Source organism: Chiloscyllium plagiosum, chromosome 4 (genome assembly GCF_004010195.1).
Source record: "Chiloscyllium plagiosum isolate BGI_BamShark_2017 chromosome 4, ASM401019v2, whole genome shotgun sequence".
NCBI classification, from domain to species: domain Eukaryota; kingdom Metazoa; phylum Chordata; class Chondrichthyes; order Orectolobiformes; family Hemiscylliidae; genus Chiloscyllium; species Chiloscyllium plagiosum.
The window spans coordinates 103,229,510-103,255,997 of record NC_057713.1 but is presented as its reverse complement, the minus strand read 5'-3'; the positions used below and the strand labels follow the sequence as shown (position 1 = coordinate 103,255,997).

General features: G+C 41.9%; 2 protein-coding genes across 7 annotated transcripts in view; one reads left to right on the top strand and one right to left on the bottom strand.

Annotated features, from left to right (window-relative positions):
* The window catches only part of kbtbd2 (kelch repeat and BTB (POZ) domain containing 2), a 28,774-nt gene extending 22,965 nt beyond the window's left edge, over window positions 1-5,809 (bottom strand). The window contains exon 1 of the mRNA XM_043688808.1: window positions 5,578-5,809. The gene's annotated coding sequence lies outside the window, so the exon portion shown is untranslated. The remainder of the gene's footprint in view (window positions 1-5,577) is intronic.
* A 239-nt stretch (window positions 5,810-6,048) lies between these two features.
* LOC122549283 lies at window positions 6,049-26,196 on the top strand. 6 transcript variants are annotated; one of them, XM_043688806.1, is made up of 6 exons: window positions 6,049-6,136; window positions 13,634-13,873; window positions 14,877-16,727; window positions 22,826-22,918; window positions 24,532-24,591; window positions 24,960-26,196. In XM_043688806.1, exons 1-6 carry the CDS (start codon window positions 6,115-6,117, stop codon window positions 24,995-24,997), a joined length of 2,304 nt encoding a protein of 767 aa, XP_043544741.1. In that variant the 5' UTR covers window positions 6,049-6,114; the 3' UTR covers window positions 24,998-26,196. The 6 variants fall into 6 exon arrangements, with proteins under 6 accessions (XP_043544741.1, XP_043544736.1, XP_043544740.1 ...); XM_043688801.1 differs by having other exon boundaries at window positions 6,050-6,136; window positions 24,532-24,645; XM_043688805.1 differs by lacking the exon at window positions 6,049-6,136 and adding an exon at window positions 13,197-13,287 and having other exon boundaries at window positions 24,532-24,645.
* The last annotated feature ends 292 nt before the right edge of the window (window positions 26,197-26,488 follow it).

Below are 26,488 nucleotides of genomic sequence, written 5' to 3'. Positions count from 1 at the left end.
TGAAGGTCTGAGGGGCAAACCAACTATTATTAGCACTTCCTTTATATTTTGTTTTGGGTACCCTCAACTTCAATTCCACATGCTCTCTTCTCTCTTTGTCAACAAAATAAAAAACACTATTTTCTAGCCACCTTCAGTTCCAAGTAAGAGTCATATTGGACTTGAAATGTTAGCTCTCTCTCATCAGATGCTGCAAGTCCTACTGAATTTCTCCAGCAGAGTTACTTTTTTTATTTCAGATCTCTAGCATTCACATTACTTAGCTTTTATCTGATTACAGTTCAAAATATAGTTCTAGGCTATATGGTATAATGACCTCGCAGGGTTGTGGAAATCCAAAATCAGGAACTCACTGAAATTGAGATTGTCAACATTTTTGCCCTGCAAATCTAGGGGTTATAGAACCTAGACAGATACATGTTACAGATCTTCCATTATCAAAATGAGCAACTTTTCCTAATTTACTGTTATTCCAAAAGAAAATGCCAAATGCCCTTCAATATTCAGGTCACAGCCTTGATTAACCTGCATCCATCACCGCAATGGCTATCAAATCATATTTATTTCTACTGATTTAGACTCTAAAAGCTGTCTTTTTACCATTTTTCAATCTCTGTTCATATCTGCTGGTGCGCCTAAGGTTGTACATTTTGTTTCTTCCTGCCATTCTGATTATCATTACCAAAATCACCACCCTGCTCTGTCATCTTATTGCTTTCCTTAAATCGAAAGAAAGGCTGCACAAGGCAGATCTGGACAGAGTGTAAGAATAAAAGGATGACTTAAAAGAAGAAAACTGAATATGTCACAAAGCAAATTTGAAATATGAAAAATGATAGTGAGAGTTTCTGCAAATATTTAAAGGAAAAAAAAAGTAAAGCCAGCATTGGTCCTCTAGAGACAGAAGCTTGGGACTAATTAATGGAAAACAAGGAAATGGCAGAAGCATTTGTGCCTGTCTTCAATATAAAAGACTTAGAAAAATTCTTAAAGATACTTGAAAATCATGAGGTGAAAGGGAAGGAGATACTTAAAACAATTACCATTACCAGGAAAGAGGCACTGGGAAAACAATTAGACCTAAAGGCTGACAGATCCCCAGGAGCTGATACTTTCCATTTTAAGAGATTTTTTTTTAAAATGGCTGCTGAAATAGTAGAGGCATTAGTCATAATTCTTCTAAATTCTTCAAATTCTGGAAGAGGACCTACAAATCAGTAAATAACAAGAAATAAGCAGGAATAGACTATTCAGCTATGTTCTAATCTAATACTATTATTCAATATGTGGGAGATATAGAAAACAAGAAACTGTCCAGTTAATATAAAAGATCACAATATCACTGGATATTACTGGAATACATTGAGGTGACAGCAGGATATCTGGAAAATCATAATGGGAGTGAGAAGAATCAATGTGACTTTGTGAAAGCCAAGTTATTTAATTAATTTACTACAGTTCTTTCAGCAATTAGTAGGCAAGGTAGATAAAAGGGAACTTGTAGATATGGTGTGCATAATTTCCAAAGGATTTGGTGAAGGGGAACAACACTATACAAAATAAGAGCTCCTGAAGTAAGGGATAACATATTAGCATGATAAAGAATTGATTAGCTAGTTAACAGGAAGCAGAGACTAGGCAAGTTCTAACCAGTGGAGTGTGTACCAGAACAACTGGTCACACCAGTTCTCACTGGAATTAGTAATCCAGTGATTCAGTTAATAATTATGAAATCTAGTCCTAGTAAAGGAACCGTGAAACTATCAATTGTTGTAAAAATCCATCTGGTTCACTACTGTCCTTTTAGGAAGAATATCTGCCATCCTTAACTTGTATACTACATGAGACTCAAATGGCTATTATAAGGTCATGGAGATGAACAGCACAGAAAAAGACCCTTTGGTTCATTTTGTCCATGCCAACCTAAATTAACCTAGTCCTATTTGCCAGCATTTGGCCCATATCCCTCTAAACCCTCCCTATTCATATACCCATCCAGACGTCTTTTAAATGTTGAAATTGTATCAGCCTCCACAACTTCCTCTGGCAGCTCACTCCATACATGCACCACCCTCTGCGTGAAAAAGATGCCCCTCAGGTCCCTCTTAAAATTTCTCCCCTTAAGCTTTGACTCCCCCCACCCCAGGGAAAAGACCTCACCAATTAATCCCATCCATGCTCCTCATGATTTTATAAACCTAAGGTCACCCCTCAGCCTTCATCACTCAAGGGAAAACAGGCCAAGCCCTATTCAGCCTCTCCCTAGAGCTCAAACCCTTCAACCTTAGCAACATCTTTGTAAATCTTTTCTGAACCATTTCAAGTGTCACAACATCTTTCCCACAGCAGCAAAACCAGAATTGCACAGAAAATTCCAAAAGTGGCCTAACCAATACCCTGGATAGCCACAATATGACTTCCCAACACCTGGACTCAATGCACTGACCAATAAAGAAAAGCACACCAAATGTCTTCTGCACTATCCTATATACCTGCAACTCCACTTTCAAGGAACTATGAATGTGCGCTCTTTGTTTAGCAACACTCTCCAGGACCTTACCATTAAGTGTATATGCCCTGCCTTGATTTGCCTTCTCAAAATGCAGAACCTCACATTTATCTAAATTAAATTCCATCTACCACTCCTCAGCCCATTGGCCTATCTGATCAAGATCCCACTGTACACTGTGGTAACCTTCTTCGCTGTCCACTACACCTCCAACTTTGGTATCATCTGCAAACTTACTAACATTACCTCTTATGTTCACATCCAAATCATTTATATAAATGACAAAAAGCAGTGGACCAGCACTGATCCTTGTGGACACTGCTGGTAACAGGCCTCCAGTCTGAAAAGCAACTCTCCACTACCACCCTCTCCTATTTTCAGGCCAGTTCTGTATCCAAATGGCTAGCTCTCCCTGGATTCCATGTGATCTAACCTTGCTAACCAATCTACCAGAGGAACCTTGTCAAATACCTTACTGAAGTCCATAAAGATCAAGTCCATGGCTCTGCCCTCATCAATCCTCTTTGTTACTTCTTCAAAAAACTCAATCAAGTTAGTAAGACTTGATTTCCCACTCACAAAGCCAAGCTGATTATCCATAATCAGCCCTTGCCTTTCCAAATACATATACATCTGTCCCTCAGGATTCTCTCCAACAATTTGCCCACCAACATAAGGTTCATAGTATACAGTTCCCTGGCTTTTCCTTACCACCTTTCTTAAATAATGGCACGATGTTAGCTTACCCCCAGTCTTCCTGCACTTCACCCCTGACTATTAATGATACAAATATCTCAGCAAGAGACCCAACAATCACTTCCCTAGCTTGTCAGAGTTCTTCCCTGTTAAGCAATGCCATTCAATTTAAGGGCAATGAAGGATGAGCAACAAATGTTGGCCTTGTCCACAGGATGTAGATGTTGCTGGCAAAAGAGAATGTTTTGTAATATACAATGGCTTATATGAAGAAGTCAAACGTGGAGCATCTAAATTTATCAATGACACTAGGATATGTAGGAAAGGAAGTTGTCAAGAGTTGGTAGAAGGATGTAGATAGTTATTTTTTGGGCTGATGCTGTACAATATGGGAAAAACAACTATGTTCATCCTGCCAATATGAACAAAATGTCCATGTTAAATAGAGGGTGAATTCCATTTAATACAAATAGTCAAATGGATCTGACATCCTGCTAGGTGAATCAAATATACAGGAACAGAAGGTAATTAAGAAAGTAACTGCAATTTAGGCATTCATCGTGAGGGGACTGAAATATAAAAGTAGATATGGTTAATGTCTCAATAGGGTTTTGGTATAACTACAATTGGAGTAGTGTCCACAGTATTGGTCTCCAAATTTGACACATTAAATGCAGTCGAGAGAAGATTCATTAAACGCATTCCTACGATGCAAGATTTACCTTATGAAGAAAGGTTATACCAACTGGAATTTAGAAGAATGAGAACTGATCTTATTGAAACTTCCTGAAGCGTCTGGATAGAGTGGATGCTGAGATGCTTTCCCTTTTTGGGGAGAGAAGCAACAGGGGCAGTGTAAAAAAAAAATCATTTTAGACAAGAAGGACAAGATTCATTCTTAAAGAGCAGTTAGTCAATGGAATCTTTCTCCCCAAAATGCAACAGAAACAGGCTCAATAATTTTTTTAAAGATTACATTAGGTAGATCTTTGAGGGGTGAAAAACGGTTTATTAATCACATTTTTCTTAGAATATTACACTCATTTGCCCGTCTTGGTTCTGATCTTCCTCAAATAGAATTCCAGTTTCTTTCCTTCAATAGTATGCCCACCAGCTCTGCCACCCTGGCCAGGTCTTAAAGCTATGTAACCGAGCAGTTTCCCTTCTAGAAGTGTTATTCAAGCAATGGACTGATTTATGCATGCTTTCTATGATCATATTTCTTTCGAATTTTTTTTGACCTCTTGTTCAGCATTTCTTCCTCTTCAGAACCCATTGATTGTCAATGGAGATAAAGTGTATCCAAGGTAGACTAGGAAGTATAGTTGAGATCATAATCAGATAAGTTTTGATCCTATCAAATGGGGAGGCAAGCTCAAAAAAACATCGACCCCACCTCTGAATGTTCACATGTACGTACATAGGTTTGTACTTTATGTCTATAAAACCCAGATCCTCTGTGCCTCATTCGTCACGTTTTCAACCTGCTCTACCATATTGGTCAATTAGTGCACACATACCGACAGATCACTCTGCACCTATAGCCACCCACTTTAGAATTAAGTTCTTTAATTTTGTCTCTGTCTCCATTCTTCCCATCAAAAATATCTCACCGTACATTTTCCTATTATTAGGTTTCATCACTTCTTGCCCAACCGTTTCAACAACCCGTACACGTTTCTAAACCCACCACGAACTCGACTTCACAAGACTTGCAAAGCTCGAGTTTATTTAGGCAGACTTCCGCCAAAACCACTGCTTCCAAACTGGCCCGCAGCATAAAACACAGCAAAGGCTCACAGATAATTAAGAACTCCCTTTTCCTTAAGGATGACCATGCGGAGCATGATTCATCTTTACTTGTTAGATTACAGTCAGTAATTTTCGAGTGCATTCGCCTGGCGGACTTAACGCCGCGTAGTTTAGTTTAAACCAGTGAACCACTTGCAATCGCCCCAAATCACAGAAACGGTGCCGCGTCCTTGCGGAGGTCCCGGCTCCAGATGTCAATGAGTTTGCAGTTTGTCCCGCCGGCAGAATTACTCTCTCGCGACCCAGTTTCCGTCCTCGGGCCGTTCAGGGAAGATTCCACCCCCCGCCCCCGCTTCAGAGATGCGGCAAATGGCTGCAACACAACTTCCTTCCTGGCGGGGAAAGGAGCGGAGCGGAGCGGCCTGGCCCGCAGCCTCACGCCGGCCCGGCTCAGAGCCGACAACGCGGACCCTCACCACCCCCACAACCCCCCCGGCCTCCACTCGGAACCACCTCCGCGGGCCCTGGCGGTTTTGAGCGCCAAGCATCTGGTGACAGGCCGCACACCCTCCCACCCCCCGTGCGCCCCAGCTTCGCGCTAACCTGGCCCACTCGCCTACCTTAGTACGAAAGAAACCGCAAACTTGGGATGATTTTTTTTCCCCGCCTCCCCTTCCCCTCAGCGACCCCCATGAAGATTTCACTGCCAGCGATAGGTATTGGCGGCAGGCTCCGCGCTCGCGCTCAGTCCGTGCACAAAAACCGGCACCGAAATCCGCGGCCTCGCCGCCATCACAGGCCCCCCCTCCCTGCAGCCTGCGTCATAACGCCGCGGCGTGCGCGGCCCCGTTGCCGGCGCCCGGACTGGGCCCGCGCACACGCGGGAGCAGCGCTGAGCCGCCTGGTGGTACACGCGATGATTGTTACAGCGCGATGCTGTTCCAGAGCATCCTGCATTTGTGACCTGCCTCAGGGATGGATCAATGCTCAGTATTCTACTCGAGCCGGTCACAGACACACTTCTCTTTCTGGATTAGTGGTGCTGGAAGAGCACAGCAGTTCAGGCAGCATCCGAGGAGCAGTAAATACTTCTCTTGTTGATCAGGAGTAATCACGCGTTTATTATTTATAGGAAACGTTGAGAGGTTTTTACGACCATGGAAGCTAAGATGGATTCAGGTGAAACGTGGGACCAGAAGTGGGCTTTTCAGCTCATCGAACGTGTCTTGCCAGATCATGGCTGATCATCTACTCATTTTCATGCTCCATCTCCATATCCAGTAGTCTTGTTAGGCTCCCGAAAGCTGTCGTTTTCTTTTTGTCTTGAAACTGCTTAATGACTGAGCTTCCACAACCCTCTGAGGTTGAGAATTCCAAATATTCACCAAGTCCAAAACATTTTTCCTCATCTCAGTCTTAAGTGGCCAGCCATTCATCCTTTATGAGATTTTATAACTCTGACTCTCGAGTCAGCAGCCACATTGGATCTGTACTCACCCTGTCACACCCAGTAATAATTGTGATTTGGAGATGCCAGTGTTGGACTGGGGGTGTACAAAGTTAAAAATCACACAACACCAGGTTATAATTCAACAGGTTTAATTAGAAGCACTAACTTTCGGAGTGCTGCTCCTTCATCAAGTGGTTGTGGACACAGAACTTATAGCAAAAGTTTACAGTGTGATGCAACTGAAGTTATACATTGAAAAATACCTTGATTGTTTGTTATATCTCTCATCTGTTAGAATGACCATGTTAGTTTCATTTCTTTCACATGTAAATCACAAAACTATTTTTTTAAAGTTACATTCTCAGGTTAACTTTAACAATTGTTGTCAGCCCACATAATGTGTTGAAGGTGTTCGCCCCCTGTTTGCTGTTGTCTGTGCCATAATGTTTAGACTGATTCTAATCTGAAAAATGAGTTAACAGAGTCTTACATGGATTCATGCTGTTTTTTGAGCAAAGTATAATGTAACTCTGCAAGTACAAATTTACACCACAAAACATATATGTGTGCATGTGGATTTATGTGTTTGTGTGTGTATGTGTATGTGTCTGGAGTGGGGGGTTGTGAGAGTCTGTGAGTGAGTGTATATGTGTGTGTGAGTGTAAATGGGTCTAAGTCTGTGTTGCAAGTTGTGAAGAACATGGTGTAGTTTTTTTGGCTCCTGGGAAGTACTGAACAACGAAGGGTACCCTGTCGGTTGCCGCACATGTCTGTCTCCTGAGGAGGTCATTACGGTTCCTTGCTGTGGCACGTCGGAACTGGCAGTCGATGGGTTGAGCATCATACCCTGTTCTTATGAGGGCAGCTCTAAGTATTTCCAGGTGCCCGTCATTTTCTTCCTGATCTAAACATATCTGGTGTACGGGTAGGGTTTGTCCAAACATTGTTCAATGTATAATTTCAGTTACATCACACTGTAAACTTTTGCTATAAATCCTGTGTCTTACAATTGTGTACTCCACAACCATCGGAAGAAGGAGCAGCGTTCCGAAAGCTAGCGCCTCCAATTAAACCCATTGGACTATAACCTGGTGTTGTGTGACTTTTAACTTTGTAATAATTGAGTAAGTTTCAAGAGGATCACCATCCTTCTTAAAAAGTCTTTGGAATGCAGATCTGGTTTTCTCAACCTCTCCTGAAAACACAATCCTGCCAACTCAGGAACTAATTATATGAATGTCAGTTGAATTCCCTGTATTGCAAATCTAACCTTCCTTAGATAAGGAGAGAAAAACTGTAAACAATGGATGATTATGATAACTATGAAGCAGACTGGGAGGATGTGAAGTAGGTCAAGATTGCAATGAAGCAGACTGAGAGGATATGAGGACAGAGTCTAGATTAGAGTGGTGCTGGAAAGCACAGCATGTCAGGTAGCATCCGAGGAGCAGGAAAATCGATGTTTTGGGCAAAAGCCCTTCATCAGGAATGAGGCAGGGAGCCTCTGCGGTGAAGAGATAAATGAGAGTGAAGTGGGGCTGGGGAGAAGGTAGCCAAGAATACACTATGTGGATGGAGGTGGGGATGAAGGTGATAGGTTGGAGAGGAAGGTGGAGCAGATGGAACTTGTCCTCACCCTTAACAATTTCTCCTTTGAATCCTTCCACTTCCTCCAAATGAAAGGGTAGCCATGGGCACCCGCAAAGGCCCCAGCTATGCCTGTCTCTGCTGGCCACGTAGAACAGTCCATCTTCCAGAGTTAAACCAGCACCAGTCCCCACCTTTTCGTCCACTATATTGATGACTGCATTGGCGCCACCTCGTGCTCCCATGAGGAGGTTGAGCAGTTCATCAACTTCACCAACACATTCCATCCTGACCTTAAATTCACCTGGACTATCTCTGACACCTCCCTCCCCTTCCTGGATCTCTCCATCTCTATCAATGACAACTGACTTAACACTGACATTTTTTACAAACCCAGCGACTCCCACAGCTACTTGGATTCCACCTCTTCCCACCCTACCTCCTGCAAAAATGCTATCCTGTATTCCCAATTCCTCCGCCTTTGCCATATCTGCTCCCTGGAGGACCAGTTCCACCACAGAACACACCAGATGGCCTCCTTCTTTAATTTCCCTTCCCACGTGGTTGAAGATGCCCTCCAATGCATCTTATCCACATCCGGCACCTCTGCCCTCAAACCCCACCCCTCCAAACACAACAAGGACAGAAACCCCCGGTCCTCACCTTCCACCCAACCAAACTGCACATAAACCATATCATCTGCTGACATTTCCACCACATCCATACGGACCTCACCACCAGGGATATATTTCCCTCCTCACCCCTTTCCACTTTCCGCAGAGACCGTTCCCTCCGTGACTATCTGGTCAGGTCCATGCCCCCCAACAACCCACCCACCCCTGCCACCTCCCCTGGCACCTTCCTCTGCCACCGCAGGAATTGCGAAACCTGCATCCACACCTCCCCCTCACCTCCATCCAAGGCCCCAAAGGAGCCTTCCTCATCCATCAAAATTTCACTGGCACATCCACCAATGTCATTTATTGTATCCATTACTCTCGATGCAGTCTCCTTTACATTGGGAGACTGGACGCTTTCTTGCAGAGCACTTTAGGGAACATGTCTGGGACACCTGCACCGAAGGGCCTGTTTCCACACTGTAAGGGGTCTGGTCTATGTACCAAGTTAGCCTGGTTCAATGTTTTTAGAGCAGTAACACTGCCATTTTCTGGGTCTGTAGATCACTAAAGTGCAAAGATAACCTTTAGTAGATTGATGTGCTCTTCCTTTTGGATGTGGGAGGTCAGGAAGAGTTTCCATGTTACTGATCATTATGTTAGCAGGAAGTGTGTTTAGTTGTGAATCCTATTGGATTGCACTTAATCGGTTGGAGTGGCAATTAGAGGCACTGAGGAATTTACAGGAGCTAGGGGGTGTGATGGATGGCAGTTGCAGGGAGGGACATAAACTGAAGGTACATTCAGGTAGATGGGTTAATTCCAGGAAAGGTAAGAGAGAGAAGCAGGTAGTGGTTATCCCCATTTCAAACAAGTATGCTATTTTGGAAAATGTGATAGATTCTCAGGAGAATATAGAACTGACAGCCAGGTTTCTGGTACCAAGACTGGCTCTAATGTAATGAGGGGTACACTAAATTCCAAATGATAGATTGTGATAGGAACTGTGTAATCAGAGGTACAGACAGAAGTTTGTGCAGCTGACAATGAGACATCAGAATTTTGTGTTGTCTTCCTGGAGCCAGGATCAAGGATATCTCAGAGAGGGTGCAGAAAATTCTCAAAGGGGAGAGGGATCAGCATGATATCATTGTACACATTGGAACTAACAACATAGGAAGAGAAATGGACAAGATTCTGAGGAGAGAATATAGGAGTTAGGCAGAAATTTAAAAAGTAGGTCCTGGAGGGTAGTAATATCTAGATTACTCCAGGTGCCACGAGCGAGTGAGAGAAGGAATATGAAGATGGAGCAGATAAATGTCTGGCCGAGGAGCTGGTGCAGGGGAGAAGGATTCACATTTTTGGATCATTGGAATCTCTTCTTGGTAGAAGTGACCCATATAAGGAGTAATTGCACCTGAATTGGAAGGGGTCTAATTAGAAGGGCAGGAGAATTTGCTAGAACTGATCTGGAGAATATAAACTAGTAGGGTGGTTGGGGGGCGGGTCATGGTGGTGGGGCCAAGGGAGAAAGTGAAGAAAGAGTTAAGTCTGAGGCTGGTACACTTGGAAAAAGGAGTATGTCAAACAGTCAGGACAGGCATGAATAAAGCAGAGAACAAGGTAGGATGAATAAATTAAACTGCATTTATTTCAATGCAATAGGCCTACCAGTTAAGGCAGATAAAGTCAGGGCAAGGTTGGGACATGGGACTGGGGTGTCATAGCAGTTACAAAGACATGGCTTAGGGATTGATAGGACTGGTAGCTTAATGTTTCAAGGTATAGATGCTATAGGAAGGATCAAAGGGAGGGGTAAGAGAGGAGGGGAAGAGGCATTTTTGATTAGGGATAACATTATGGCTGTACTTAGGAGCAATATTCCTTGAAATACATCCAGGGAAGTTATTTGGGTGGAACTGAGATATAAGAAAGAGTTGAATACCTTTCAATATAATATAATATTGGAATTATATTATAGATGCCCCAACAGTCAGCGGGAAATTGCAAAACAAATTTGTATGGAGATCTGAGTTATGAGTAAGAATAATGGGGTGGTTATGGTAGGAGATTTTAACTTTCCAAACATAGACTATTAAGAGCTTGGATGGAGAGGAATTTGTTAAGTGCATACAAGAAACTTTTCTGATTCAGTATGTGGATGTATTTACAAGAGAAAGTGCAAACCTTGACTTATTCTTGGGAAATAAGGCAGAGCAGGTGACTGAGGTGTCAGTTGGGGGAAACTTTGAGGCCAGCAACCATAATTTTCTTAGTTTTAAAATAGTGATGAAAAAGGGTAGATCGGATCTAAAAATTAAAGTTCTAAATTGGAGGAAGGCCAATTTTGATGGTCAAGAACTTTCAAAAGTTGATTGGGGGTGGATGTTTGTAGGTAAAGGAATGGCTGGAAAATGGGAAGCCTTCAAAAATGAGATAATGAGTGTCCAGAAAAAGTATGTTCCTGTTAGGATGAAGAGCAAGGCTGGTAAGGGTAGGGAATGCTGGATGACTAGAGAAAATGAGGTTTTAGTCAAGAATAAGAAGGAAGTATATGTCAGGTATAGATAGGATAGATCGAGTGAATCCTTAGAAGAGTATAAAGGCAGTAGGAGTATACTTAAGAGGGAATCAGGAGGGCAATAAGGGAACACGAGATAGCTTTGGCAATTGGGGTTAAGGAGAATCCAAAGGGATTCTACAAATACATTAAGGATAACAAGGGAGAGAATATGGCTCTTAAAGATCAGTAACGCCACCTATGTGTGGAACCGCAGGAGATGGGGGAGATACTAAACAAATATTTTACATCCGTATTGACTATGGAGAAGAATATGAAAGATAAAGAACATGGGAAAATACATAGCGACATCTTGAAAAATGTTCATATTACAGAGGAGCAGGTGCTGGATGTCTTAAAAAGCATTAAGGTGGATAAGTCCCCAAGACCTGATCAGGTGTAACCTAGAACTCTGTGGGAAGCTAGGGAAGTGAGTGGTGGGCCCCTTACTGAGCTATTTGTATAATTGATTGACAGAGGTGCAGTGCCGGAATGCCGGAGGTTGGCTAACATGGTGCCACTATTTAAGAAAGGTGGTAGGAAAAGCAAATAAGCTACAGACTGGTGAGCCTGACATCGGTGGTGGGTAAATTGTTGAAGACACTCCTGAGGGACAGGATTTATATGTATTTGGAAAGGCAAGGACTAATTAGGGATAGTCAACATGACATTGTGCATGGGAAATCATGTTTCACTAACTTGAATGAGTTTTCTTGAAGAAGCAGTGATGAGGATTGTTGATAGCATAGCCATCGACTTCTGTAGGTCGTTTGACAAGGTTCCTCATGGTAGATTGGTTAGCAAGGTTAGATCACATGGAATCAAGGAGAACCAGCCATTTGGATACGGAACGGTCTCAAAGGTAGAATACAGAGGTTAGTGGTGGAAGGTTGCTTTTCATACTGGAGGCCTGTGACCAGCAGTGTGCCACAAAGATCAGTGCTGGATCCGCTGCTTTTCATCATTTATATAAATGATTTGATGTGAATATAGGAGGTACAGGTAGTAGGTTTGCAGATGACACCGAAATTAGTGGTGTAGTGCACAGCAAAGGAGATTACCTCAGACTACAATGGGATCTTGATCAGATGGACCAATGGACCATGGAGTGGCAGATGGAGTTTAAATTAGATAAATGTGAGGTGCTGCATTTTGGGAAGGCAAATCAGGGCAGAACTTATACATTTAATGCTAAGGTCCTGGGCAGTGTTGCTGAACAAAGAGATCTCGGAATGCATGCTCATAGTTCCTTGAAAGTGAAGTAGCAGGTTGATAAGATGGTGAAGAAGGCATTTGGTATGCTTGTCTTCTTTGGTCAGTGCATTGAATATAGGAGTTAGGAGGTCATGTTGTGGCTGTACAGGATGTTAGTTAGGCCACTATTGGAATGAGGTGTGCAATTTTGATATCCCTGCTATAGGAAGGATGTTGTGAAACTTGAAAGAGTTCAGAAAAGATTTACAAGGATGTTGCCAGGGTTGGAGGTATAGGGAGAAGCTGAATAGGCTGAGGCTGTTTTCCGTGGTGGTGGTAGGCTGTAGGATGATGTCATCGAGGTTTATAAAATTTGGAGGGGCATGGATAGGGTAAATGGACATGGTTTTTTTTCCCCAGGGTGGAGGAGTTGAAAACTAGAGGGCCTAAGTTTAAGGTGAGAGGGGAAAGATTTAAAAGAGATCTGAAGGAGCAACGTTTTCACACAGAGGGTGGTGCTTTTTAAATTAACGTAGATTTTTGCTTCAGAAAACCAATGTGTGAAATCTAAATTCGACTGACTCAATGTGTTTGAGCTGAGAATATAAGTAAAAAGCAGAGACAGAGGTTTACATGATGGAAAAATCACAGTGAGTGTCTAATTAACCTTATTTATATTTAATCATATAGTTCATTGTCATTGATCATAAGGCATTCCAACTGGAGGAAGCAATTAATTTTAAATTGTTATTTTAATTTCACAAATTAATGAATTCGTTAAATATAATTTCCCCGCTTGAGAGGTACAGGAGCCAAAGAGAAATACAACTGTTACAACGGGAAGCCTAATAAGCAGAGCTCGGAGTATTGCAAGTTGCTGCTGTCGACGTGAAATTAACGCCTTATCCTGACTGGCTAGGTGCTCGTCCCTAATTGATAAATGGATGTGAGGGGAAGTGATGGAAGAGAAAACAGGTGGTTTCACTAAGGGTGTAGTAGTAGCGTAAATGTAAAGAGTCGGCAATGGAACTTTTCAAAGTTACTGTTTTTTTCTCTCCAGCTATTGGGTTAAATAGGGATCTTGTAGTTTAGGTAGGTAACCTCTCTATGAGGCAATTTCACAGATGAAAAGTTGGGTAAACAACAAAAACAAATTAGTTACTACTATGCGTTGGCTTTTCGAAAAGGAATGGATTTGTTAAATGGAAATGTAACGTGTTTGTAGAGCAGTTTTGCGAGCTTTGTAAATCGTCTTTATTTTGCAGTTGGAGCTCCGATGAATTTGCCACCAGTAATAGCCAGTTACGTTTTTAATTTAATTCTTTGCTTGTTGCCAATCGTGATGAACTCTTCACCAACCGGCCACAGAGCAGAAGATGGTCACGCACCTAACCACAACAGGCCTTTCTTTTTCCAACCAATGCCGACACCACATATGTTTACACCTCCTGTGTCCCACTTCATGCACCCTCCAGCCTTCCATCCGTATTTCTACCCGACAGTAGGTAAGTGGGAACACAATTCTAACATTGAGGTCAGTGGTTATGCCTATTGGCACCTGGTTTCCTTGTTTGTTGGTTGCATGGTTCATGTTTTCAGGTTTGATAATTTTAAACAGGGCCTACTCATTGAAAGTTAACTTGATAAGGGTATCATTGATAAATACATTATCGACTAGGTGTTCTAATTCATTTGATCTTCGAGGAGTCTGATGTATGATTTACCTGAGGCGGAGTCGTTTTTGCGGGGGAGGAGTGTGGGGAAGGAGAGGACGTGGAAAGATCTTCTAGTGAACAGCTTAATTGCTATCCCGATTTGGATAGCATAGAATTGGATAAATGTGTTACTGGTTTCCACAGTTACAATGACTAGGTCCGGTAATCGGCCACTGTGCTGTACGTTGAATATTCGCTGTGTGAGCAGTTGCCTTTCGGGACAGGATAGTTCCATTTTGAAATGTTAGGTTGACACTTAACTACTTTTCCTTAACAAAGGGCCACTTCTCACTGCTAGACAGTGTAGCGCAGTGACTTAAGTTATCTACTGCAGCACTTATGGGTGTCAAAGCCTCGAATCTAACAACTCTGTCGAGTTTTATATTGGCGCTTATCGGCTCTAAGGTTTCTGCTGAACGCGTTGTATAACATGTCTTGCGCCCCTCTTAAAATCTGACATTTTAGTTAATTTAAATCTGACGGAGCTTTCAAAAGTGGCTGCTCAACGGGAGGTCAAAATCCACGATTCAGGAAGGCATCTCCGGGGTGCTTGTATAATAATGGGGAAAATATTTCCTTTTTTCGGAAGGATCTAAAATTAGCCGAGAGTTCACTTCCCCCTTGGTAGAGATTTGTTATTTCAAGATATATAAACACCTGTTTTGAGGTGGTACTGTTTCTGGTATTTAGCTCGCAATCTAGTAACCTCTTCTAATAAAACAATTCAACTTCTAGTCAGAGGCTAGATTTGATGGACGTACTAACGACTGTTTCTTTCTCGGTCTCTCATTAGAAATTGGTGGTGGGTTATATTACCCAGTGTGTCCTATGCCATATCCAAGAGGTTTTGGTCCACAATCACCAATTACTCATACGAACTATAGAAGACCTTTTCTTAATTCTTCTCTCGTCGCTCGTCCGACATTTTATCATTCGACACGATTCAGACACTACCCTTTTCGGAAAAATGTGACTAATACAGAAGTACAGACGGACAGCGAGACTAAACTAGAGCAAGCCAAGAGGACGGATGTGAGTGCTGAAACTTCGGCAGCCCCCGAGGCACGAGTTCAGAAGTCCTCAGGCATTGAAACCAATTCGGATAGTACAGCTGTACCTGCCCAAGAAAGAGTTTCTCACAAGGCAATTGGAGGTGAACTAAATGAAACGGAAGAAACGAGCAGTGCGCTGGCACCTAAAAGCACCAAACCAGGTGGATATGCATTTCAAAAGGAGAAGATCAGAATAGAATGTAATGAGGGAGCACCTTCTATTAACGTGTGGCGGTCCTTTGAAGCCACGGTTCCGATATACAATCCTACCCCCAATAAAGGAGAGGACCGTATCCAGTGTGAAATGTGGTCCTTGAGCGCATGCGAGGGCGGAGTTCCCTTTTACGGTCCGTTCGAGCCAGACAAGATGATTCCGAAAACCGAGCTTCGCAAAGAGGTGTTGCTGGATTCCACCAAGTCTCCAGGAAGCGGCCGTGAGTCGAAGGCCACGGGAGACGAGGTTTCCCGTTGCGTGGCCCCGTCTGAGAAAGTGGGCCCCGCGCCAGGGAAAACCAATGGGAGCCGGAAGTGTCCAACCAACACACGCTTACATGAGCTGCCCGAGCAACCTGCTCACCAGAGGAGCCCGCGCGGACTCTCCCAGACAAATGGAATCGGGGTAAAGGATGAAACCAGGAACAGGGAGCTGCTGCTTTCACCCGGATCACCGAATGATGACAAAATGGGTGAGGGGTCGAAGAGTGATGCGTCTCTGGAATCTATTGAAGAATATGTACCTTCTGCGAGTGTGTTGGCTTGGTTACAGAACCAGGCGCGAACTTCCCGCGGGAAAGCTAGTCTTCCAATCCCGAGACATCCACCAGGAGTGTTGCAGGGCTCGTTTGAAGAAATGTCTTCCAAAGATGAAGAGTCGTCTTTTGACTTTTTTGATGCCATGCCCGGAGGCAACCAGGTGTCCTACACTCACCTAATGTGCAATCCGCGCCGCCCGCCCGTCCCTCAGGTACTTTCCACCTCGAAGCCTCGGAGTGGCAACAAGACTTTGGAGAGTCCGCTGGTTTCTCGGCAAAAGAGGGTCTGCAGCGTCTGTCAGAAAGAGACGTTCGTGAAAGCCAAGAGCGCCAGTGCAGGCTGTAGAACTCTCTCGCCTAATCGGGACGTGGGTAGCGACGCCCCTTCAGAGAGGGACCATTTCAGCAAAGATCAGTCAGTTGGTGGCAATTCAGGGACCAGCGGGCGGCGAAAATACCGCAGGGTCTCCCGAGAATCCAGTAGCTCAAACAAAAACAAGAAAACCCGATATTCCTCCGATTCCGAGCAGGCTTCCGAGGATCAGGACAATGAAGCCAGAGCAGAGAATGTCAATCGAGGTGGTCCCTCTCGGAGGAAGATCGTTCGGAGGACATCCAAAGTCTCGTCGACAACCCAATCGTCCAGCCGACCACAGCCAGAAAAACCGAGAGCAAAGAAGAAGACGCTGGACGCGGCTAAATATCCCCTTAACCAACGAGAGCATGTCAAGGCGGGGAACGAACACAGCGAGCGCCAGAAATTGGGACAAACCGCAAAACCAGAGCGAAAAAGGAAAGAAGAGGAAAAGAGGCGGAAAAGTACACGAAAGGCTATGAGCGGTAAGGGTCCGTCCTGCACTCTCATTCCATGTCGCTTTGGTCCAGAGGAATGACCGACCAGAAGTGTCTCTATCTCTTTGACTTTTTAAAAAACAAAATAGGTGTCATTTTTATGGCAAATTACTAAATATTCTCTCAACCCCTAAAGTGAAATAGACCGGAGTTTGATACAAAACCACTTCAGCTTCGTATCAACATAACTTGTTCATTTTCTATACTGTGCATCCTGCCCCATGTGCATCTTCTAGTAACTTGAAATACCTCCGTTTGCACTTTCGCAGGGTTGCGGTATGTGTCCTGAATTCCTATTTGATTTCTGCAGTAACTATCGTGTTTTCTCCCTCCAACAGTGGAACTCTCTACCTCCTATCTTTTAAATGTTAATCTCTACCCGTCTAATTCTTTTTAGAAAAAAAGTCTCTATTCAATCTTTCCTGGCTGTTACAAATTGTTCTGGTGTCTTCCTTTCTGTTTAAATTTATTTTTTTTAACGTTGAATGCCTCCGTTCTCCTCTCCCACATACACAAGGATCGCCATTAGCTTTTTCCAGCCCTCTGATTGGCTCCCCTGTTTATTGGGATATAACCCTTTGGAAACAATTCAACATATTGAAACATCGTTTGACAAGTTCGTCAATCTCCACCCACTCATCTCCATTCCCGGCATCCATCTTCAATGTCTATTTTTAATTTTTTTCTGATTACATTGTGTCTTGTGTTGTCACTGAGGCAGTTTTATGACCTGAGTTTAGTGGTCTCATCGCTACCCCTAATTTTCCCCACCACCACCCCTCTTTTCTCTTTCTCTCTCTCTATCCCCCCCACGCCCGTATCTAAGTAATTGGTTCCTATTCTGACTTTAACAGCTTTTCGGTTTTTCCTAATTTGTTATACTTTTTTTACTTCATCTAAAGTACTTGGTATCTTAATGCATCTCTAGAAAAGAATATAATAGAATCACTACAGCGTGCAAACAGGCCATTTAGCCCACAAGCCCCACCGATCCTCCAAAGAGTAACCCACCAAGACCCATTGCCCTACCCTATTACTTTACATTTACCCCCCTCTAATGCATCAACCTACACATCCCTGAATACTACGGGCAATTTCGAATGGCCAATTCATCTAAAGACGTGCAGGTTAGGAGGAAACTGGAGCACCCGGACGAAACCCATGCAGACTCTGGGAGAACGTGCACAGTTGCCTGAGGCTGGAATCAAACTTGGGTCCCTGGTGCTGAGAGGTAGCATTGCTAAACATTGAGCCATCGTGCTGCCTCACTGTTCTGTTTACTACAATTATTGAAGAGCTTGTTTAAAAGGAATGTCATTTCCTGATCTTTTAAAGACTTCCAGTGATGCTGGCAGTTTTTTCCCATTGACCTCTTTCCAGTAAGAATCTCCTGTCATTGTAAAACAATAGTTTTCTCAAAGAATCACCAATGTTTAAAATAACTTGTTGTTCCATCACCTTAGTTGTGTACACTGGCCTGTTAAAGCTCGTCTATCATTAGGTGATGGTCTAGAGCAGAAATTAAGCTGTTCAGCCCATCGAGACTACTTTGCCATTCAATCATGGCTGAGAAGTTTCTCGATCTCATTCTCCTGCTTTCTCCCTGTAACCCTTGATCCCCTTGAGAATCTATCACAGTCTTAAATATATTCAATGGTGTGGCCTCCACAGTCTTCTGTGGCAGTGAATTACATGGATTTACCATTCTGGCTGAAGTTTGTTCTTCTCTCTGTTTGTTTAGATTAGATTACCTAGTGTGGAAACAGGCCCTTCGGTCCAACAAGTCCACACCGACCCTCGAAAGGGCAACCCAACCAGACTCATTCCCTACATTTACCCCTTCATTTACTACAGGCAATTTAGCATGGCCAATTCACCTAACCTGCACATTTTGGACTATGGGAGGAAACCGGAGCACCCAGAGGAAACCCACGCAGACAGTTGCCTGAGGTGGGAATTGAACCTGGGTCTCTGGCGCTGTGAGGCAGCAGTGGTAACCACTGTCACCATGCCACCCACAATGGTGTTCTAAAAGGTCTTCCCTTTACTCTTAGGCTGTGCCCTTGGGGCCTAGTCTCTCCTACCAAGGAAACCTCTTTCCAACATTCACTCTGATCAGGCCGTTCAATATTCTATAAATTTCTATTAGATTCACAGCCCACAATCCTTCTAAAGCTCCATTTGAGTATAGACCCAGAGTCCTCAAATGTTCCTCATGTTAAGCTTTCATTCCTGGGACCATTCTTGTGGACCTCCTCTGAACACACTCCAGGGCCAGTACTTCCTCCCTGAGATATGTGGCCCAAAACTGCACAATAGTCCAAATGTATTCTGACCAGAGCCTTCTAGAGCCTGAGTATATCCCTGCTTCTATATTCAAGTCCTTTGCTTTAAACAAAAAGCAATCATGGCATTTGCCTTCCTAATTACTGACTCAACCTGCAAGTTTACCTTGAGAGAATCCTGGACTAGAACTCCCAAGTCTCTTTGCACTTCGTACTTCTGAATTTTCTCCCCAGTTAGAAAATTGCCTCTCTTCTTCCTACCAAATTGCATGACCTCACACTTGCCCACGTTGTACTCCATTTGCCACTTCTTTGCCCATTCTCCTAATCTATCCAAAGCCACCTTCAGCCTTTCCACTGCCTTCATGCTACCTGTCCCTCTACCTATCTTTGTCATGTCTGCACACTTAACCAGAATGTCCTCCATTCCTTCATCTAGATCATTAATATATAAAGCAAAAAGTTGTGGTCCCAGCACTGAACCTTGCGGGACATCACTTATCACCAGCTGCCATTCTGAGAAAGACCCTTTTATCCCCACTCTGCTTTCTGCTGGATAGCCAAGCTTCTATCCATGCTGGCACCTTACCTCTAACACCATGGGCCCTTATCTTACTCAGGCTCCAGTGCGGCGCCTTGAAGTCCAGGTAGATAACATCCATTGGTTCTCCTTGGTCTAACCTTTTTACTATCTCAAAAAATTCCAGCAGATTTGTAGTCAAGACTTCAGCTTGATAAAAACCATACTGACCTTCCCTTATTTAACCATACACCTTCAAGTATTTAGAAATCTCATCCTTCACTGGATTCCAGGACCTTAACCTATGACTGAGGTTAGGCTAAACAATCTGTAATTTTGTTGTTTGCCTTACTCCCTTTTCAAACAGAGGTGTCACGTTAGTGATTTTTCCAGTCCTCTGGGATCCTCCCTGACTAATAATTGCTGAAAGCTCACCACTAACACCTCTACTATCTCTTCAGCTATCTCCCTTAGAACTCTGTGGTGTAGTTCACCTGGTCCAGGTGTTTTATCCACCTCCAGGCCATTCAGTTTTTCTAGCATCTTCTCCTTGGTGATGGCCACCATACTTGGCTCTGCCCCCTCAGTCTCTCAAATGTTTGAGATATTACTTGGGTCTTCCACTGTGTAGACTGTCGCAAAGTAATTGTTCAGTTCCTCAGCCATTCCTTGTTCCCCACAATATTTTTCCAGCATCATTTTCCAATGTTCCCTCTTGCCTCATTTGTCCTTTTTATATAAAGAAACTCTTACAGTCTCCCTTTATATTACTGGTTAGCTTACCCTTCTTTTAATCTTCTCCCTCCTTTATTTCTTTTTGTTGCCTTCTGGTCTTTGTAAGCTTTCTGATCCTCTGGTTTCCCACTGTCCTTCACATTATATGCTTTCTCTTTTGCTTTTATGCTATCTCAGACTTCCCTAGTCAGCCATGGTTGCCTCATCCTCCCTTTACCATACTGCTTTTTCCTCTGGATGAATCTTCACTGACTCCTGAATTACTCCCAGATACTCCTGCCATTGCTGTTCCATTGTCTTTCCTGCTAGGCTTCTCTCCTAGTCAGTTCTACCCAGCTCCTCCCTCAGCCTTTGTAATTGCCTTTATTCAGCTGTAATACCATTACCTCTGATTCTGTCTTCTCTCTCTGAATTTACTCTGCAAATTGAATCATGTTATGACCACTGCCTCCTAAGGGTTCCTTCACCTTAAGCTCCCTTATCATGACTGCCTCATTGCACAACAATAAATCCACTATTGTCCATTCCCTAGTGGGCTCCACCACAAGCTGCTCCAAAAGACCACCTTGTCAACATTCCACAAATTGCTCTTGTGAACCACTACCAACCTGATTTTCAGTCCACCTGCACACTGAATTCCCCGATTACCACTATAACTTTGCCTTCCCTACATATTTTCTCTATCTCCTGGTGTATCTTGCACCCCAGCTCCTGAGTACTGTTTGGAGGCTTGTACATAACTCCAACTGTTTTTTTTTTACCCTTTGCAGTTCCTAATTTCTATCCCCATAGATTCTACGCTGACCTTACTTGTTTCTTACTGTTAAGGCAACCCACCTGCCTATCTTTGATAGAATGTATATCCTTGAATATTCAGCTCCCAATCCTGATCCCCTTGCAGCCATGTCTGTGATGGCCACATATCATACCTGCCAATTTCAATCTGCGCTGCAAGCTTATTTATCTTGTGCCTTTTACTGCTGAGTTCTATTAACATTAGATTAATGTTCCCGGAACCTGGGTTCAAATCTTGTCACAGCAGATGATATAAATTAAATTCAACTAAAATCTGGAATTATAAATCTAATAACAATGAAATCAGTCAATTGTCAAAAAAGCACATGGTTCACTAATGGCTTTTTTGGGGAAGAAAACTGCTGTCCTTGCATAGTCTGCCCTATGTGACTCCAAACCCACAGCAATGTGGTTGATTCCCTTAACTGTCCTCTGGAAAATTTAAGGATGGCTGTATATACTGGCCTAGCCTCTTGTTAGGCTGCTTATATGTTGATCAAAGAGAGTATTGAACATCCTCATTCTTGACAATTTACTGTGGGTTTAAATATTCCAAGATTAAATGTTACCTTCTCTTCATAGATGCTACAGTCTGCATATTTCTTCCCTCGCCCCTCATTTGACATTAATTCCCTCCTTCCCCTCTGCCTTAATCTATTGATTGCTCATTGACCTTATGGTAATTTTGTCATTTTCCCTCTTAGTTTATAACATAGCTAGAAATCAAAGTGTTGATAGATTACAATGTCTAATTCTTTCTTAGTAATCCTTTTTTACTGTTACCTACCAATACAGTTAATTTCACATGAGCATTTTTCTCTAAATTCCTTGACAGTCTGACTACCTTGCACAAAATGAGGCAACACTTTTTTTGAATACTTATGTAACTTTAGAGGACTTTATCTATCACATTAATTAAATTCTCCACCCCAGCCTCCATCATCTCCATGTTCTGCGAACCACTTTTACAGGACAACCTCATCATAACCATGAATGACTCAGCAGTGATGTTTGTCCAACTTTGCAGATACCGGTGTTGAGATTTACTGGGTATCCAGTGGCAGCTTCCATGCCTCACTCCAACCCCTCTTATATTCAGTCTTCAATATCCTTCCTGATTTACAGGCATATCATTGAACTTTGAGGTTCAAAAATTAACTTTTCAATTATTTCTTGAAATCTCTCCTGTGCAAGGAGGGAGAAAAAAAACAAGATTACTGACCTACCCTCCTAATCCATCAGTATTGTATTCTGGTTTCTCATCGGCTTTATTACTAAATCTATTTTCTAAAATGATCAACCATTTTTGAACTATAGTATAGAATGGTTACAGTATGCTACTGTTAAGAACATTCAGAACCAGACTTGATCAAGTGAACAAGTTTGAATTTATCTACTCTTTTATAATAAATATTAATCTAAGTTTGTCAATACGTAACGTTGGTCTGTCAACTTAACTGAAACTTATAGCAGAGCAATACATTGAGTAGTTATGTAAGGACTGAATTACTGTACTTTCAACTTGTTGCTAAATAATGAAGTACATAAAGCATACAATACTGGTGACTTAAATTGCATTAGCTTCTGAACTGAACTCCGAAATCACTACATTTTCATTAAGAAATTTTATCCCTCCTTTACGAGTGTTTGAGTCACCAATGCTTCTCCAAGGTCTAATAGTTGAACCAATTATTTTTCAATAATGTTATATAATTATGTAAATGTATGTGATATTATATTTCTCTCTCCAGTGCAAAATGGGAGTGAGGAGTCTGTGGATGAATACTGGAATAAAGTTGGTGCAAAACCCAAGTCAGCCACTTCACATGGTGATGTGGAACATGGTAAGTGCATGCTCAATTCTAATGTACATAAAATATATACTAAATCTATTATCAGAAAAATTCATTGGGCCTTGATCAGTTCCAAAGTGCATTATTCAGGAAAAGCTGATATGAACTGTACATGTCAAGTCTGTCTGTCTGAAATGTTAGTTATGTAATGAAAATTAAGGAAAATTGATAGTAGGAATGTGATATTTGGAATAGATTTGAAGCACTAACTGTACAATAATTGTTAATTCCACAGCTTCAGATTACCTGTGGTGTATTGCACTGAGTGAACTTCATATTTGCTACAAAACAGCACTTTTTGAAGTAGATCTTTTCAAAAATGTAAAACTTACTTTGAAGACTGGCACTAATTAGGTATTGCACTAATGCGACACTTCCTTGAGCCTGATTTGTTATTTTTAATCACCCTGTTCCAACATTGTGGATATGGTGAAACTTGAGCCTGGATTCCCTGGCCCAGAGGTAGGGGCATTGCAACTGCACCACAATATCCCTTCTAATTTGGCACTACTTGTAAATCACCATAATTTTACATTACCTTGTGCAGTTTTATCATACAGATACTGATTTTAGGATGCAAAAATTGAGTGAGAGCATGCTGGAAGTTCAAATGTAGAAAGTGCTGTGCCTGGAAAGGGGAAGTAGTCTCTCTCCTAGTTGGTGTTGCACTACTTGGCCTTGTCTTCTCCTGCATCCTCATTTATTTCAGTACTTTTCAAGCCTCAATTTCTGGAATAAGCTTTACTGGAGACTTGACAGACTTCCAAAGTTTACATTCAAACCTCCAGCAGTGTGTACCTAATAGGATATTAGTTAAGTGTTCTCTTCAACATTTGGAATGAGCAAGTAAATGGGAATGGTGGGTCATGGGAAGGAAAGGTAGTCAAACTGGAATATTTTGGGCCACTAACTTTGCTCAGTTACCTCTCTGAGACATCAAGAAGAGTACTCCTATTCCCCATGTGCACTAATCCAGTTTTAAAAAGCTAGTTTGGAGTTTTGAATTTCTATTGAGGACAAATGCACTTAGATTGTTTTGCTATTTGAGTTCTTTATCAACCTATCTATCACTTCTACCTCCTGCCCTATCCCTTGATTCTTTGGAGTCCAAGACATCTCAGCCTTGAATACAGCCTTCTAGATTCTGAAAAATGTTCTGAAAATTCACAACCCTCCTGAAGAATCTTATTGCCTCAGTTTGAAAATAACTGATCCCTTGCCTTTTTAGTTCTAGACTTTCCAGTCAGGGAAATCTAAGGTCTCTGTATCTACCCTGTTGAACTTCAGTCTTGTATTTCAATTACATCAATTTTAACTCTGGAGTGTACTGGACTCATTATACACTCTACTCTTATTTTTGCCAAAAAATACAGCAAATCTCGGTTTGTACCCTTTCCAAGCCAAGTTCGTCATTTGCCAGTTAAGATTTTGGAAAGCATGAATGGTTGTGATCTGCATTTAAAAACTCTATTCTGTGAGATTGCTCACCATGTACTTGACCTCCACGGAAAGATTCATTCTCTGCTGAGGATTATTATGCAAATAGATTTGATAATGCAATTTTGTTGATGCCCCTAAAATTAAAACATTCTCTCCTCTTATAGAGACACTGCAACAAAATGCCAAAGCCAACTGCAAACCAGTTCCCGTTAAGAAAGGCACACGTGAGTTTAATGAAATGGAGACTTGGGATTCATCCTGTTTGCACGGATTTCAAGGTGATCAATTTGTGATCTGTTTTGTTTTATAACAGAAATCTGAACTCTAACACTAACCAAGTGGACTGATCATTTCATAAGTTGATTGTTAAGCAGGGCTCTACAAAAACTGTACTGAAGTCTGAAAATACAATTCTGGGAACTGAAATTAAATGGAACCAAATTTGACTTCACTGGGCAACATTTTGTATTCTAAAATAGAGTAAACCAAGTTTTTTAATTTAAAAAATAAGCTTGATCCTTAATGTAAATATTGAACACTAATATTAAAGGACCCATAATATCTGTTTTCTTAAATTTTTGTTTAATTCTAGGAAATTCATTGAGGAGGAGGACTAGGAAAAAATGCTAAATTCATCTTTGCACCCAGTTCAAGGAAGAAGATTGAATCTTTTGATCTGTATTCAAGCCACTTGTATGCCAACACAATATGGAGTGATTTTTTTTTTAACACTGGTTGAAGAGAATAAATGGGTGCAAATGACATTGAGTGGTGTGCTGTTCTGTTCAAACTATTGAATCCATGAGATTAAATATTGAAGAATAAAAAGTCTAAAGTCACTTTGAATAGCAGTGAGCTTTTGTAGGTGTTGAAAACATGTAACATTTTAAGCTTTTGCTCATAAAATTGTTTGAAAACCGATAATTGAAGTGCTGGTTGAATGTTAATGTTTTGACCACTAATGTGACCATTTTATTTGTAGCAGTCTCTTTCGTTGCATTGAGTTCCATGACTGATTCAATTTAATAACCATTGGGTTGTGTGGTCAGTTGTTTCTTAGTAACACATACTTTGATATGTGTTGAGAATTGTGGGGGGGGAGGTGGTGCGGGGTGTCAAGAGGTAGTAAAAATTCTCCAGCTCCTGGTAACAGTAACACCATGACTAATTGAAGAGTTATGATCTACGATCATATTGAACCTGGTTCAGCCTCTGCTATGCATTCAATATTTTTTTTGAAATTGTAATTTCCCTTTTGGCAGCTTAGACTGGGCAAGCATTGCAGGATTTTTATGAAATTTGTTGATCATATGGTGCATCCTTACCTAATTTAATATTTTTCAAAATATTGCGGAGTCTTTTGCAGAGCATGCATTAAATCTGTCCAGTTGCCCAAACTGTTTTCACTTCAACATAGATTAACTGATAAAGTTGTTATAAAATGGCTTCTTTTTTTTCCTTTTTGGTCTCTGCACATTACAGCATGTCAGTCATTGTTGAATTGATAGCACTCACTCTCAGTTCTTAATCAAGACACATTCCAGGACAGAGCAAAAAATCAAGGCTGCTACTCAGCAGAACTGAGGAAATGTTGCAAACTTTCAGAGGAGATAATAAACTGATTCTATTGGCTGTCCTGAATGCATGTTTTTAAAAAATGCTGGCATGTGATTCTTTAAAGAGCAGGGGTGTTTCCCTGTCCTGTCTACTATTTATAGCTGAAGAATATTTTCATAATGAGATAATCATACTTTGAAGCTTCCTGTATGCAAACTAGTTCTGTACTTCACTACTAGACATAAGCATAGAAAATAGGAGCGGGAGTTGCCCATTTGCCCCTTTTTAAGCTTGCTCATCATTCAATATGATCACTGCTTTCTTCTCCATTCCTTTTTTTTAATCTTTTTAACCCTAAGAACTTTTTATTTAACTCATTTGTGAAAATAAGTTTTTGGCCTCTACTGCTTTCTGCAGCAGAGAATTCCACATGCTCATCATCCTCCTAGATGAGGATGTTCTATGCTCAGTCCTAAATGGCCTACTTAAAATTGAATTAAAGTCAAAAAGTGTGGTGCTGGAAAAGCACAGCCAGTTAGGCAGCATCTGAGGAGCAGGAGAGTT